The 15,179-nt window shown below is 43.3% G+C and overlaps 2 protein-coding genes and 1 long non-coding RNA gene across 12 annotated transcripts in view; 1 reads left to right on the top strand and 2 right to left on the bottom strand.

Moving 5' to 3' along the window:
* LOC125885995 (calpain-1 catalytic subunit-like) overlaps nucleotides 1-2,230 on the bottom strand; it is a 39,308-nt gene extending 37,078 nt beyond the window's left edge. For both annotated transcript variants that reach the window (XM_049571885.1, XM_049571886.1), the window contains exon 1: nucleotides 1,865-2,230. In XM_049571885.1, coding sequence (XP_049427842.1) covers nucleotides 1,865-2,058 — 194 coding nt within the window. In that variant the 5' untranslated portion in view covers nucleotides 2,059-2,230. The remainder of the gene's footprint in view (nucleotides 1-1,864) is intronic.
* Nucleotides 2,231-6,233: 4,003 nt separating this feature from the next.
* The window catches only part of LOC125885997 (calpain-2 catalytic subunit-like), a 37,340-nt gene continuing 28,394 nt past the window's right edge, over nucleotides 6,234-15,179 (bottom strand). Inside the window, exons 13-21 of the mRNA XM_049571889.1 lie at nucleotides 13,602-13,638; nucleotides 12,918-12,983; nucleotides 12,661-12,718; nucleotides 11,378-11,442; nucleotides 10,862-10,930; nucleotides 10,691-10,769; nucleotides 7,552-7,668; nucleotides 7,254-7,312; nucleotides 6,234-6,411 (exon numbers count right to left, since the gene is read on the bottom strand). Of these exons, the coding sequence (XP_049427846.1) occupies nucleotides 6,388-6,411; nucleotides 7,254-7,312; nucleotides 7,552-7,668; nucleotides 10,691-10,769; nucleotides 10,862-10,930; nucleotides 11,378-11,442; nucleotides 12,661-12,718; nucleotides 12,918-12,983; nucleotides 13,602-13,638 (574 nt within the window). The 3' untranslated portion in view covers nucleotides 6,234-6,387. The remainder of the gene's footprint in view (nucleotides 6,412-7,253; nucleotides 7,313-7,551; nucleotides 7,669-10,690; nucleotides 10,770-10,861; nucleotides 10,931-11,377; nucleotides 11,443-12,660; nucleotides 12,719-12,917; nucleotides 12,984-13,601; nucleotides 13,639-15,179) is intronic.
* On the top strand, nucleotides 11,423-12,654 carry LOC125886001 (uncharacterized). 9 transcript variants are annotated; one of them, XR_007448969.1, is made up of 5 exons: nucleotides 11,423-11,526; nucleotides 11,591-11,686; nucleotides 11,743-11,806; nucleotides 11,927-12,286; nucleotides 12,399-12,654. It is a non-coding gene; the product is annotated as an uncharacterized LOC125886001 (long non-coding RNA). The 9 variants fall into 9 exon arrangements; XR_007448968.1 differs by having other exon boundaries at nucleotides 11,591-11,734; nucleotides 11,775-11,806; XR_007448964.1 differs by having other exon boundaries at nucleotides 11,591-11,806; nucleotides 11,991-12,286; nucleotides 12,399-12,486; nucleotides 12,519-12,649.

Raw genomic sequence — 15,179 nt, 5'->3', positions numbered from 1 at the left:
TTCACCCAGAATGACACCCCCATGCAAAAAATCACCCCCCTGTGACCTTTTCTAGGACACTGCAAAAGTTTCTAGAAAGTGGACATTTTTGTCCACTTGAAGGGTCATGGATGTACCTTTTTTGAAGGGGAACACAAGGGTTAAAGGGGGACTTGTGTGTTTTTCAACCTGGACCTGTTTTCTTGTGTTTTGTGTCTGAAGGTCTGGAATCAGTCCAGTACTGAGGGTGTGCTGCAGCCTCCAGCAGCAAAACACGCTGCGATACTAAAATAATAATAATAATAAATAATGTTGGAGTGTCCGGAGCCGACAAACACACTCATCCAACCAAGACTTCACAATGACGCTTCATTTATAAACATTACTGTCCCCCTTGTTGTTGTTTGGCACCTACAATTCACTGCTCATTATTATTATTATTATTATTATTATTATTATTTATCGCCGTTTCTTGTATTTTCATATTTTTTTGCATGCCTAGATTTTAAGTTTTTTTTTTTTTTATTTTGAAATCTTTAATCAGACTCTTTCCCCTTGACTGCTGCAACACTGGAATTTCTCAGTTGTGGGATCAATACAGGCGTGTCTTATCCCTTATCTTATCTTATCCCTTATCTTATCTTGTCTTATCCCTTATCTTATCTTATCTTATCCCTTATCTTATCTTATTCTTTATCTTATCTTGTCTTATCCCTTATCTTATCTTATTCTTTATCTTATCTTGTCTTATCCCTTATCTTATCTTGTCTTATCCCTTATCTTATCTTATCTTATCCCTTATCTTATCTTATTCTTTATCTTATCTTATCTTATCCCTTATCTTATCTTATTCTTTATCTTATCTTGTCTTATCCCTTATCTTATCTTGTCTTATCCCTTATCTTATCTTATCTTATCTTATCCCTTATCTTATCTTATCTTATCTTATTCCTTATCTTACCTTGTCTTATCCCTTATCTTAACTTGTGAGACCAGCGGGGCCCTCAGGAGGTTAGCGGGGCCCCAAAGAGTCTGATCAGTGTGTCAGTACAGTTGACACAGACGTCGCTGGTTTGAACTTTAATCTGACTGAAATGCAAAACTGCCAGTGTGACCCTGTTGTTGTCTTTGTTTGTTTTGTCTCGCTTTCTGTCACCTCCTTCGGCCTGTCATCACCTGTTCTCACCTCATTACACGACACATCAGTAACAGGACGGTTTCTTCTTCGGAGGCTCAGACGTGTTGTGTTGTGAGTCATTTCCTGGATGTAAACAGCTGATTCAGGCGTCTGTTAGAAAACTAAAGTTTAGGATAATCAATTAATATTAATCTCTTGATTATGGAGATCTGTAACCCATCTCCACTGTGATCATATAAGAAGCACCAAATTCTGTTTTTCTCAGGAAACTTCTTCTGTTGAAGTGACGGACCGTGACGTCAACAAACAAATCATTCATCGTGACATTTATCCTCTTATTTATCTCTTGAAATGTTTGTTTACAACATTTCTTCTGATGTTTGTAAACAATCTTTCTGCCATGAAAACAAATCCTGATGACGTTTTTCTGATTTTCTAAACTTTATAAACTAAATTTGTTTATTTTAATATTTTAACGCAATGAGTGTGTGTGAGTGACGCCGCACGAGGACTTCTCTGATTGGTTCAGAAACAGGATGACGTAAACAGTTTCTGCTGAATCAACCTGAAATCACTGAAAACAAACAAAAAGCAAACAAACAAACAAACAAACAAACAAAAAGACGTCAGTGAAAACAGCTGATCAATGAACACGCGCTTGTTTTGTCCTGCAGACGTTTCACACTCTCAGAGATCAGACCAGTTCACACAACAACACACACCAGTCTAACCAGTACACACACTCACCGGCGTGTCGGTCGGTGCTCCTGCGTCACAGTGGGAGCAGCTCCTGGGTGCTGCAGTGGTCGGTGGGACTGAGTCTGGAGCTGAGCTCTGCAGGACCGTGCTCGGTCGGACCGTGTGCAGGATGCTGAGGAGGATGCTCTGCTGCAGTACCGAGCCCCGCCCGGTGGGAGGGGCGGGGCTTCAGGCCTCATCATCACCAGCACAACAGGGCGAGTTAAAGGAGGCGAACCAGCAGCAGTGTTTGTTTCATCCCAACAAAATATCGCGAAACTGCAAATAAATAAATGTATTTACACTCTGACCATCCAAACATTCTCTGACTGTCATTTTAATACACACATGACGTCGTCGCTCTTCAGGCTTCTTCAGGTGTCTTTGTCTCCTGTGGTGAGTGAAACAGCGCCCCCCTGCTTTACAACGGCACGCTGTGGTCAGAGACGGTACTGCACTGATTTTATTAACTGGTCAACATCAGCTGACACCAGCTCGAAACATTAATGATCACATCAATAAAAGAGAAAACAAAAAAGTGCTGATAAATGGGCAGGTTGACTGATTATAACATGAAGTCCAGGACATGGTTAGCATAGCTTAGCATAAAGACTGGAGCCCAGGAAAATGGCTTCTCAGTGTCGCCACAAAACACACACAAAAAACATCATCTAGGCTCCAGGCAGGGACGGGCAGTATTTCTATTACTTGTATTTAAAATACGTATTTCAGTTACACTTGAGTATTTTGTAATTTGTATTTGATGAGGCCGATAAAAAGCAAATGTAATTTGTAACAAAATACTTTTGAGTGGAGTAATTTTGTATTTAAAATACTCAATACTTTCTCCATGGATCAAAAAACAAAAATAATAGGCTACACATTCTTAATATATTAACTGTAATAATATTTTTTACTTCTTTATTCATCTCTATGTTGTTTTAAACTTGGGCCCTTCAGTGACCTCATGGTCTGTTTCACTGGACTGTGCATCACATAGGAAACTGTATGTTGTTGTGGTTGATGCCTGGGATGAGTCTGCTACAAATGAACTGCCTCACGTGGGATCAATAAAGTTGTCTGAATCTAAATCTGAATCAGTGAATAATATTTTAGGGTAGCCTACATGTCCCTAGCTTTTCTTTCTCTTTGTCATTTGAAAGAGTTGAACACAGGCTCCAAGTTAGACAGCAAACAAGTGAACTAGCAACAGTAGCTACAGTGTCTTGCTGCTGTTCAGCTCGACCGTTGGTGGACAGTTCACAGCACAGCTAGACTGGACTTGCAGGCATGCTGCTCACGTGCATGGACCCACACTACCAGTAGACTACCCTGCTGCTCACGACTTCCAAGTTCAACAGATAGTCTGTCAAGGTAAATATTTTATCTGAGTGTGACAGATGTCAACTGGCGTGATGTGTGATTTATGTCTGGGTCTGGCTACATAGCCTGTTGTATAAATACATGGTGATGATAGTTATAATATCAAGCTAGCGCTGCTTATGCTAACTGTCTAGGTTAGTGCGTTACTCATGGTCTCTAGCTGCAGTATGCACATTTTGAGCATTTTTTGAGTTATTTACCAAAAGCTGTGTGGACCGACCGACCGACCGACAGAGTGACCTGTAGAGCTGCGGGTCGCTGCTAAAAAGAAAAAGAAAAAAAGTATTTTCTGTATTTGAAAATAGAAAATACATGTATTTTATTTTGATACATTTATTTGAGGGGTATTTTGTATTTTGTATCAAAATACGTACATTTTGATGTGTTTTTGCCCATCTCTGGGTACGTGTGTGTGTAAATAGAAGCTAACTAACTCAACTTAGAAACTAATTATCTGAACCTAGACAGGGTATAGGCCTATACAGGAATCTTGAAGTTAATTTCAATACCTTTTCAAGACCTTCTAAATATTTTTTAACACCTCACCGCCACTTCGATCTGTAACCGTTCACATCAGTGACACCTTTAACTTAACAGTTTTAGTTTGCGCTAAAGACTATACACCACTATCATACAACAGAATTCATTGCTTGAAGTATGACGCTAGCCCAAATTGTATGATGTATCCAGATGTGTCCGCACACAGCGTTGCTGTGCCGCCCAGAGCCACCCTGATGTCGGCAGAAGATGAGGAGGCAGAGGTGGCTGTCCTCGTAGCCCAGGTCGTAGCTGTAGCTTCAGGTGCGGCTGCTGATGGCGGTGTAACGTTAACGTTGGCACTAGGTTGTGGTGATGCAACGCTAGGATTGGCACAGAAACTAGCAATGGAGAGCTGCCGCTCTCAGCGACTAACAGCGGCCTTGTGGCTAGCGCCATGCACGTGGGACTTTATGGAGTTAATTCCCATCAATGCAACGCTGATCTTCTTCTTGCATACTGTACAATATGCCACCCTGATGTTAACCACAACTGGCTGCAGCCATGTTTTAAAGTCCGGCATATCCAGCCAGGACTCTGCGAATTTGCACTTTCCCATAAGTTCACCATTCCAGCCTTCTCTTTCGTTTTGCTCTGAGGGCGTCATGTGACATAGGGTGTGTTTGTAATATGCCCTGAGAGCGCCAGTGTAGTCGGGGTGCTCTCTGGTCTTTTGAAAAGTCGTTTGTGCCTCTGAATTTCCACCCAGGTGCGCTCTGGCACTCTCAGAGAAAATTTACAAACGCACCTATAGTAACCTAGTTTATTTATGTTACCGGTTCATCTTTGTTTTTTAACAAAACAAAAAAAATTCACGCACTTTTACAATGTTTTTAGGACTCAAACTCTTTGGACAGTTAATCCAGAAAAATACCTTCAAAATTTAAGACCTCATAAAGTCTAATAAGACTTTTTAATACTTTTTAAGGGTCTTAATTTCCCCAAAATTGATTTTTCAACTTTTAATACTTTTCAAGACCCCACTGATACCCTGCTGGAGGCTAACTAATCCATAGGTGTATTGTCCGAGGTTACAGTGAGCTATCGCTAGGAAAAGGAACGAGAAAATTTGGCACAACACAAGCCGAACACAGCATGGCAGCAAAAGCCAACCCAATTGGGCAACTCTGCATAGTTTCGCTTTCAGCGAAGTTGCCCGATTGTGTCAGCTCTCGCTGCCTCGCCGACACTCGGCCCACACTGCACCAAACCTCCTTGCTGTTTCCTTTATAGGCAGCACTTCCTGACCTAAAACAGCAGAGCTATGGATTGAATAATGCCGGAGTATCCCTTTAAGTTCACTCATTGCCTTCTACAGCCATCTAGTGGACAAACATGGGAACAGCATATAATTTTACATTAATTGGTTAATGCTAAGTTATGGCATGACCTTATTATATAGAATTGCAAACAATGCATACACTGGTTTGTTGCAAATGAAATCTCCAGGTAATTAACTGCTCATGTATAGTTACATGCCGTGATCTTTCCTGGCCTTAAATGACGTTCTTTAGCAGAGGAAATAAACGGCAGTTTACGTTGGGTTTTCTTACTTGAACTTATCTGTAGGCCTAAGGCCTACGTTTTTCTCCTGGGGCTCACAGATGCTAAACATTTACCCTGTTTTCTGACAAAGTCTCAAAAGGCCACATAAAACATGATAAATCAACAGGTTTCCCACGGGTCCTTGGAATCCTTGAAAGTCTGTGAGTTTGAAAAAAATAATTTCAAGGTGCTGGAAAGTTTTTGAAAATATACATAAATGTACTCAGGTCATTGAAAGTCCTTGAATTTATCTATTTCTGTATGAAATTGCATGAAAATAGGATTTCGACGGGTGAATTTCCAAATTTTCTCCCTTGAAATCTTTCCATTTCTCATAACAGGACACATTACTGGATCTTTTAGGCAGATGATCAATACTACCAAGTACGCCAAAATAGGCTGGCTAAGTTTATTACTTAACCCACACAAGTTCAGGTAAAACTTTTTTTTTTGTTAGGGTTGCGCCAGCAATAAACAGCTTATCCTTTGTGTTTTTTTTGTAAAATAAATAAATAAATAAAATTAAAAAAACCATAATAATAATAACGCTAATAATAATAATAATAATAATAATAATAATAATAATAATTACTTAGAAAATATTCAAACTCAATTTCATGGCCCTTTTGACAGCCAACTGCTAACACTGCTGATGAAGCTAACACTGCTAACACTGTTGATGAAGCTAACACTGCTAACACTGCTGATGAAGCTAACACTGCTAACACTGCTGATGAAGCTAACACTGCTGATGAAGCTAACACTGCTAACACTGTTGATGAAGCTAACACTGCTGATGAAGCTAACACTGCTAACACTGCTGATGAAGCTAACTGCTAACACTGCTAACAACACTCAGAGACTCTCGGACACATAGATGAATGAGAGGATCACAGAACACAGGTGCACCTGATAAATGTCTCTGGATTACTTTATTGACTTTACATGGACTCAGTCAGGTAGTGTTTGGAATATAAAACAGTGACAGGAAGAGAAGCTGCAGCTGTAAACAGGAATATGGCGTGCTGCGGTAACACTGAAGCTCCGGGCAAACACGGAGCGGCGGCTCAGATCATGGCGAAGTTTATCCACTGCAGGAAGAAGACAGAGAAACCAGGTCAGCACCTGAGCTGCTGTTACTGACTGAGGTGTGTTCTGCCAACACGTTCTCATCTGAACTCGTCAAACATCGCCGCTTTCACGTCTGCATATGACGCGTTAGGTATCCTCCTGTGTCTGTTGCTGACGCTCCAGGACGCCGTGCCATTTTACGCCTGTTACCCGCACGAGTCTTTTTCAAAATACACTTTGGTTTTCACAGGAAATGTACACTTTCTGTTTGTTAGATGCATCCAGTGTTTTTCAAAATAAACTAACAACGTCAGTAAAACGCCTCATTTGTGTTTGTTTATTTATTTATTTATTGTACCACAAAAGCACAAGGTTAGGTTTGGAAAAAAACATCATGGTTTGGCTCAACATTCACACAGGAAGTGAACAGCGGGCAGCTGGCTCAAAGCCCAGGCTTTGTTCACTTACCCAGCTTCTTAAATGACGTTGTTACCGTTGCCGGTGCGCGTTATACTGCTGCGAAAGGTGCCTTTGTGCATCGGTATGTAAAGTACACTACATCCAGTTGCAGTTCTAGCCTAAATGGCGCCCTGGGCGACACCTCCCCTTTGGGCCATATCAGGATCTGCTACTGCGTACATCCACTGACATAGCGCCATGTTTGACGACTTCTGTTGGTGGGCAATGTGTCAACAACTGCTGCTGGCTGACAGTGCCCGTCGCAAAGGGTGCCTTTGTGTGTTGGTACCTAACGGCCAGACCACTGAGTAAGTGGTGGTATTTGATGAGTTCAGACGGAGAACAGGCTGGTTCTGCTGACCTGTTTGGTTCTGGTTCTTTAGATAAGCAGTTTTGTTCTCACCTGGCAGAAGTCGAGCTGGATGGAGCCGCTTTCATTAGAATCAAGGTTCTTAAAGATCCCTGAGGAGGAAGAGGAGTCACATGTCAGAGTTTTTCTGACCCATTTCAAGGCTGTGTCGTTAGCAGGTGCGTTAGCTAACTTCATTAGTTCATTAGCTATCATTAGCTTGTAATTATCTTTCCAAGGGACATACAAGAGGGAGTCCCTGGTATGTTCTCTGTCTCATATAGAGTCCTAAACAGAACCTAAAGAGAAACTTGAACTGTTAACTGTCTTTGCTAGCCTTCATCAGACTCACTGAACATCATCTCCAGCCTCATCAGGCAGCACACGAAGTTGTCGAAGTCGATGGTCATGTCGAGGTCGGAGTATCGAGCTACCAGCAGCTGGTAGATGGTGTTGTTGAGAGTGAAACCTGGAGAAGCAGAGCACACCATCACTATCATGCTAACGCTTCAGGAGCGTGATTTGTCTTATAAAGTTTCAGAAATGCTAATCTTTGAGTTTCTGTTTAGTTAACAAAGCTAACTAAGCTAACCCTGCTAATGCTGCTAGTGATGCTAACACTGCTAATAAAGCAAACACTGCTAATGAAGCTAACACTGCGAACCATTAAAGAGCTTCTGACTTATGCCATGTTCAAACTACGAGCGACAACACAGCAGCATAACCAGCTACCTGATCACCAAGGTCTTGTTTAAGTGTTCAAGCGCTCATTCACGTAGTTGCGTTGTGACGAGCTTGTCTGCGTTTGCTACATCCTCGACAAAACGTCATCTCAAGTTTGTGTTTGGTCATAAAATATGTGGATGCTTTTGATAAATGTTTGAGCTTTACCATCACATCTCACCGTTACATTACACCCCCCCTGTGCGCCGCAATGCACAGAGAGCTAGCATAGCATCAGCTAACTTGACTAAATAACACAATTAGAAACAAAAATTGGTTGATGCTTCAATGCATCACTGGAGTGCTGAGAAAAGGTGAGGCCGGGTGTCAGTTTGTAGCTTCATGTCACTGAAAATGATGTTGCTCATAGTGTGAACATAGCATAACACTGCTAACACTGTCAGCTGAGCTACCACTACTCATGGTGCTCACAAAGCTAACACGGCTAATGATGCTGACAATGTCAACAAAGCTAACACGGCTAACAATGCTGACATTGCTCAAAAAGTTAACACCCCATACTGTTCAAGAAACTACCACTACTAATGCTACTAACATTGCTAACACTGCTAACATTGCTTACAAAGCTAATGTTGCTAACACTGTTTGGGAGCTTACACTGCAAACACTGTTAAGGGAGCTAAAGCTAATGCTTCAAAGGATGGCTGCTTATCCAGCAGGAAGTAACGTACCATCAGTGTACTGACAGTAAAGTGTGGAGAGTCCAGACAGCAGCAGCAGCAGAGAGGAACACAAACACAACATTAACTTAGACAGAGAAATACACAGGATACAAACAAGGAGAAGAAGAAGAAGAAGAAGAAGAAGAAGAAGAAGAAGCTCCTCTTCCTCAGATGTTAGTGAGCAGGAAAAACAGAAACAGGAAGAAGGTTTTATTTTGAAAGTGTCTGGGAGGAGCTGAGGGTGTCTGAGCAGTGAGTCCGTCGGGAATCACCGTGACTCAAATTCACTATGTTCCAGTGTTTCTGAGAAGTTCAGTTTGAGCTGACAGAGAAAAATTAGACAGAGATCTGATCAAACAGGAAATGACACGACGAGACATCTGCAGTGCAGGAAACAGGCTCAGACTGATCAGATCCATCATGGGTATCATGATTTTCTGAGGCTTCAATTTTTAAAACATGCAAGTATGATCAAAGTTGTATTTACAGGTAGAAAATAAAACGTAGTCCATGTTGTTTCATTCTAACAGGTGTCTGATCCATCTGACTGAAAACAAACAGGAACGCCTCCCATCTGTATAAGGCAGGGAGGACCCTGTATCTAAACCAGTCTTTGACTCCACCCACTGATGTTTCATTGGCCAATGAGAAGCTCTCTGACTCCAGAAACAGAGTGCAGCCAGCCTGAGGCCTCTGAACCAAACCACACTACAGAGCAGGAAGATTTTAGTGAGAGCTGACGGACAGGAAACAGGTTTCATCTGCTGGTTAGACAAGTTCCTGAACATTTACATGCAACAAACAGGGTGGAGGTCAAAGGTCACTCAGTGACACCGCAGAGGGAAATGATGCTGTAACGATTTGCATGACACAGATTCAGACTGACAAAACACAAACTTCATGTTGTTCCACAACTTTAACTCAGCTTCAGGAAGAACAATAATCTAGAATACCCGCCTGCTGTGACATGACCCCGCCCACCAGTCCACCCTGTGGTTGTGTGACCCCGCCCACCAGTCCACCCTGCGATTGTATGACTCCTCCCACCAGTCCACCCTGCGATTGTATGACTCCTCCCACCAGTCCACCCTGCGGTTGTATGGCTCCGCCCACCAGTCCACCCTGTGGTTGTATGACTCCGCCCACCAGTCCACCCTGTGGTTGTATGACTCCGCCCACCAGTCCAGTGTCTCTGACAGTCTCCATCCATGTCAGTGAAAACATGGATGCTTCACACACAGAAGATCTATACAATCAGCACAGTTTCAAGATTAGAGTCACCAATTCAGTATCTGACCAAATGTCTCCCCTTCTGTTCCTGAGATATGACGTTAAAACATGATGATGTCACAGTCAAGCTGACCTTTGACCTTTTGACCTTCATGATCTTATGCTGTTAGACATTTGGGTCAAGTTTGGTCAGAATTAGTGAATGAATTCTTCAGTTATGGACAAAAACATGTTTTGTGAGGTCACAGTGACCTTTGACCTCCAAATTCTAATCAGTTCCTTGTTGAGTCCAAGTGAACGTTTGTGCCAAATTTAAAGAAATTCCTTCACAGAGTTCTTGATATTGTGTTCACAAGCATGAGACAGACATGGTCACAGTGACCTTTGACCTTTGACCACCAAAAACTAACCAGTTCCTTGTTGAGTCCAGGTGGATGTTTGTGCCAAATTTAAAGAAATTTCTCTGAGATATCATGTTCGATCGTCAGATATCACGTCATGATTGGACAAACAGATGGACGGATGGATGGGCAACCCGAAAACATAATGGCGCCGGGGTGGAGTCATAACAATCATCATTTTACAGTCAAAATTTCAAAAGTGAAATGTCAAAGTTTCAACACCAGGAAATGACATCCTGGTACTTCCTGTGAAAAACACCTGACACCTGTTGCAGTATTTTTAGCCTCAGTGTGTGCTGGTACAACAGAGTGAGTGTTTCTGCTGCAGACTGTAACTCTGCTTCTCTTTGATGTTAGAACGTCCTGGGAGGTTAATCTTCGACCCAGGAAGAGAATCAGCTCTGGAGTTCAGCTTTGTCACTGTGTATTTCCTGAAGAAGAAGAAGAGACTAACCTGCGTCTTTGAAGGCGACTCTCATCTCAGGAGTGCTCATCGTCCCCGAGTTATCGGAGTCGTTCTTCTTATAGATGGACTGCAGACACACGGACACACAGACGGCTGCTGTTGACATTTATTGTCAGGCTGAATTCAGATATTCGGGTCTAAAGGTCACAGAGGTCTTACCAGGTATCTCTGCACCTTCTTCCACAGGGTGGCGAACTCTCCCAGGCCAAGCTTCCCATTACCGCTGCCCTGCTGATGAGTTAAGGATCTGTGATGTCACACTGTACTGAAGGCCAGTGATACATGCACCGGAGCTCAGCCCCAGTTCAACCGGAGCTCAGCCCCAGTTCAACCGGAGCTCAGCCCCAGTTCAACCAGAACTCAGCCCCAGTTCAACTGGAACTCGGCCGGTTGCTGTCAGGGTGAAGTTTCTCATACAGACGATGGACTCGATGATTATTTGTGTATTTTTGTGGGTTTTGTGTCATTTCCTGAAGACGTCCTCGATGGCAGCATCTTCCTGTTTGTTTTTTTGGTTAAAATTTCTGGCGTCATTGCTTCCTGTTGCAGGTCTGTGTTTCTGTGTTCTTTACAGGTGTTTTTATCTGTCTGTGACGAGTCGACCAGACATACATGTCTATTAGCTCGCTAGCTAACGTTAGCGTGTTAATAATAACAACATGGGTGAAAGGATACGTCCATCAGGTTCACCATCACCCTGCAGGTCTCCATACTGAAGCCGTCAGTCTTTATGTCAGTTCCTGTAAGGAGAGAGACAGGACGTTCAAGCTGAACAGATGATCAGGTGATCAGGTGAACAGCTGAACAGGTGAACAGATGATCAGGTGATCAGCTGAACAGATGATCAGGTGAACAGATGATCAGATGAACAGGTGAACAGCTGAACAGGTGATCAGGTGAACAGATGATCAGGTGAACAGATGATCAGATGAACAGGTGAACAGCTGAACAGGTGAACAGGTGATCAGGTGAACAGATGAACAGGTGAACAGATGAAGAGGTGATCAGGTGAACAGATGAACAGGTGATCAGGTGAAGAGGTGATCAGGTGAACAGATGAACAGGTGATCAGGTGAACAGATGAACAGGTGAGCAGATGAGCAGGTGAACAGGTGAACAGATGAACAGATGAACAGGTGATCAGGTGAAGAGGTGATCAGGTGAACAGATGAGCAGGTGATCAGGTGACCAGGTGAAAAGGTGAACAGATGAACAGGTGAACAGGTGATCAGGTGAACAGATGAGCAGGTGAACAGATGAGTAGGTGATCAGGTGAACAGATGAACAGGTGATCAGGTGAACAGATGAGCAGGTGAACAGATGAGTAGGTGATCAGGTGAACAGATGAGCAGGTGATCAGGTGACCAGGTGAAAAGGTGAACAGATGAACAGGTGAACAGATGAAGAGGTGATCAGGTGAACAGATGAACAGGTGAACAGATGAAGAGGTGATCAGGTGAACAGATGAGCAGGTGATCAGGTGAACAGATGAGCAGATGAACAGATGAAGAGGTGATCAGGTGAACAGATGAACAGGTGAACAGATGAAGAGGTGATCAGGTGAACAGATGAAGAGGTGATCAGGTGATCAGGTGAACAGATGAGTAGGTGAACAGATGAAGAGGTGATCACGTGAACAGATGAACAGGTGAACAGATGAAGAGGTGATCAGGTGAACAGATGAAGAGGTGATCAGGTGAACAGGTGAACAGATGAAGAGGTGATCAGGTGAACAGATGAGCAGATGAACAGATGAACAGGTGATCAGGTGAACAGATGAGCAGGTGAACAGATGAAGAGGTGATCAGGTGAACAGATGAACAGGTGAACAGCTGAACAGGTGATCAGATGAACAGGTGATCAGATGAACAGGTGAACAGATCGTCAGTTGAACAGGTGATCGAGTAAAATCATGAAAGGGTGAACAGGTGAAGTGCTGAAGCTTCAGCTGAGTTTACGTTTGCCGACGATCTTGTTCATGATGGTCCTCAGCTCGGCTGCAGAGATCTCCATGTCCTGAAACACAGCAGGAAATACATCACACCTGCAGGCCACCGTACACCTGCTCTCTGTTGTTTTACTAGTAAACTTTGTCACCTGGTTCGTCAGGTGTTACATGTGTATCCTGCTGTTAGCTGTTAGCTGTCAGCATGTAGTTGAACTACAACCCTGCTCTGACTGGTCCCCACCACACAGGAAGTGATGAAATACTCACGTCTCCGGCCAGTTTGGTAAAGAGGCCTCTGAATCCTGCGTCCACCTCCTCATCAGGCACTGTCTCCTGAACACAATCACCACAGCAATGGTCACAAAGTGAACAACAAACTTTATTCACACAGTGACGTTCAAACAGGCGACAGACGACATGACGCAGCACCAACACATTATCTTTTAATAATAATCATATAAACAACAACAATATTCAGTTTCATGTGACGGGAAACAAACCAAAGCATCTGAAGAGAAAATGATTTTAATCTTAGCTCTAACGTTGAATCAATGTTTCATGTAAACACATCCCCGAGGTGATACTGTGTCTGTTATTTTAATGTTCACCTCATTTCATGTTTTCAAAGTTTAACATGAGTTTAAGAATTCTTTTAGAGCAGCGGTTCCAAACTGGTGGGTCGTAGGTCATTCTGATTGGACCACAAGTGACTTGTGACGAGTGAATTTCCAGCACAAAGCTTTTATTTTGAAGTGCTGTTTCCTGTTTCCTGAACACATTAAACGGTGTGGACTTTGACCTGATGACTGAGAAGAAATCAGGACCAGTTGGGAACAGCTGCTTTAGAGTCCAGACCTTTGACTGGATGAGAAGTTATCACCTCGCTGTTGGACAAAAACATGAGGACAGGATTTCAATTCACAGTCCAACTACACATCAACATTTACTCACATCCTCCAGTTCAGCGCTGACCGGGTCGTCACAGGGTCTGACAGGACGGAGATAATAAGAGGTTAGACAACACATTTTCAGTCTGCCACAGATAAAGTGTCCAGATAAACTACGAGTGACAACATTCAGGGAGCTCCTCCAATTTCAGACAACCTGAATCCTGGGGAGGGGTCTGGCTGCAGACCTCCAGCAGGAGGCCACTTCCAGTGCAGGCTCCTCTCTCAGGCCGCCTCCAGCGTCAGGCCCGGAAATAACAAACTTTTTGTGCGTCTCCAGAAGGACTGCGGCATTTTCATTAGTTTCTTACAAGTGAAGGACTTTTGCTATTTGACTACCACCGTGACAGTAAGTGACAATGACAATTCATATATCCCAAAAAACGAATGCACGGGGTGCATATGTTTGCTGTTCTACCAGCCGCGCTATGCACTTAAATTACAGAATGTTACATATGTTACGCTAACGGTGGCTAGCTGTTGACTACAACGCTCAGGTTATTTGTTGTCTAAATGAACATGAAATGCTTTGTTATCATTCACTCGGTTTATACTTTTACTAATTGAAATATATACTATGAACTTAACATGACTTTTTTCTGAGTTATGTAGATGCATCACTCAATTATTCAAACAAGTGCAGGGCATAAAGTGGAACGCTGCACAGCTTGTCAGTGGAAGTGTCGGCATGTTTCTCTGTTTTATACTCAGGTTATTCTGACTGGCTCAACGACTCACATGTGACCTTAACGACTCTGTCAGGGTTCACACCCACACAGAGTTTAAAGCCTGCAACTCCGCACCAGTCAGTCAGAACTGAAGAAGCTTCTTAGATGAAACGTCTTCAAGAAACTCGAGCAGGTTCAGCCTACGATATGACACGTTAGCTATCGTTATTAATGTGTTTAACGACAGTCGAGACGTTTGGATGTCGGTGAGAGATTAACGACTTGGTGTCGGATGTTAACAACCGCTGCTTCTCTCCAAGCAGCAAATTTGATGAGCAGTGATGACATCATGCTGTGCTGTGTTAGCTCATGCTAACCATGCAGAGACAGCAGGAGGAGAGTGGCTCAAAGAGACGGTTCTTCAGCGCTGCGTCAAACACAGCTCATTGACGGCGATCAGCTGTTGGTGCCTCCCACCACCGTCACAAACAGACTCTAATTCTGTGGGAAACTCTTAATCGTCATAGTAACAGTCTCAAAATCTGAAACAGCATCACAACTAGCATGGAGGTATAAAAAACACTGAAACACTTCAGCGTTCACCACAGCGTTTTAGAAAAGCTGCCATCAGACAATTCGACCGCAACAACCCCAAAAACAGCCGTGAAATCCTGAAGGGACTGTTCAGGGAGCCCGTCGAGCCCTGAGTGAGCCTCAGCAACGACTTCCTGTTGCTCTGAAAACAGGTTAAAAGTGTGCGAAGCTTCACCAAACTGGAGTCAGGGGAACGATTTTTCAGCCGGTTCACTGACGGAGCAGGTTGGGACATGTTCACAGAAACAATGTGGTGTTTGCTCGCTTATTTGTTTGCATCGCCCCCCCCCCCCGGTCAGGAAACAGGGACCACTCAGAAA

The sequence above is a fragment of the Epinephelus fuscoguttatus genome, linkage group LG3 (genome assembly GCF_011397635.1).
Source record: "Epinephelus fuscoguttatus linkage group LG3, E.fuscoguttatus.final_Chr_v1".
Lineage (NCBI taxonomy): Eukaryota > Metazoa > Chordata > Actinopteri > Perciformes > Serranidae > Epinephelus > Epinephelus fuscoguttatus.
This window is presented reverse-complemented; position numbering and strand designations above follow the sequence as displayed.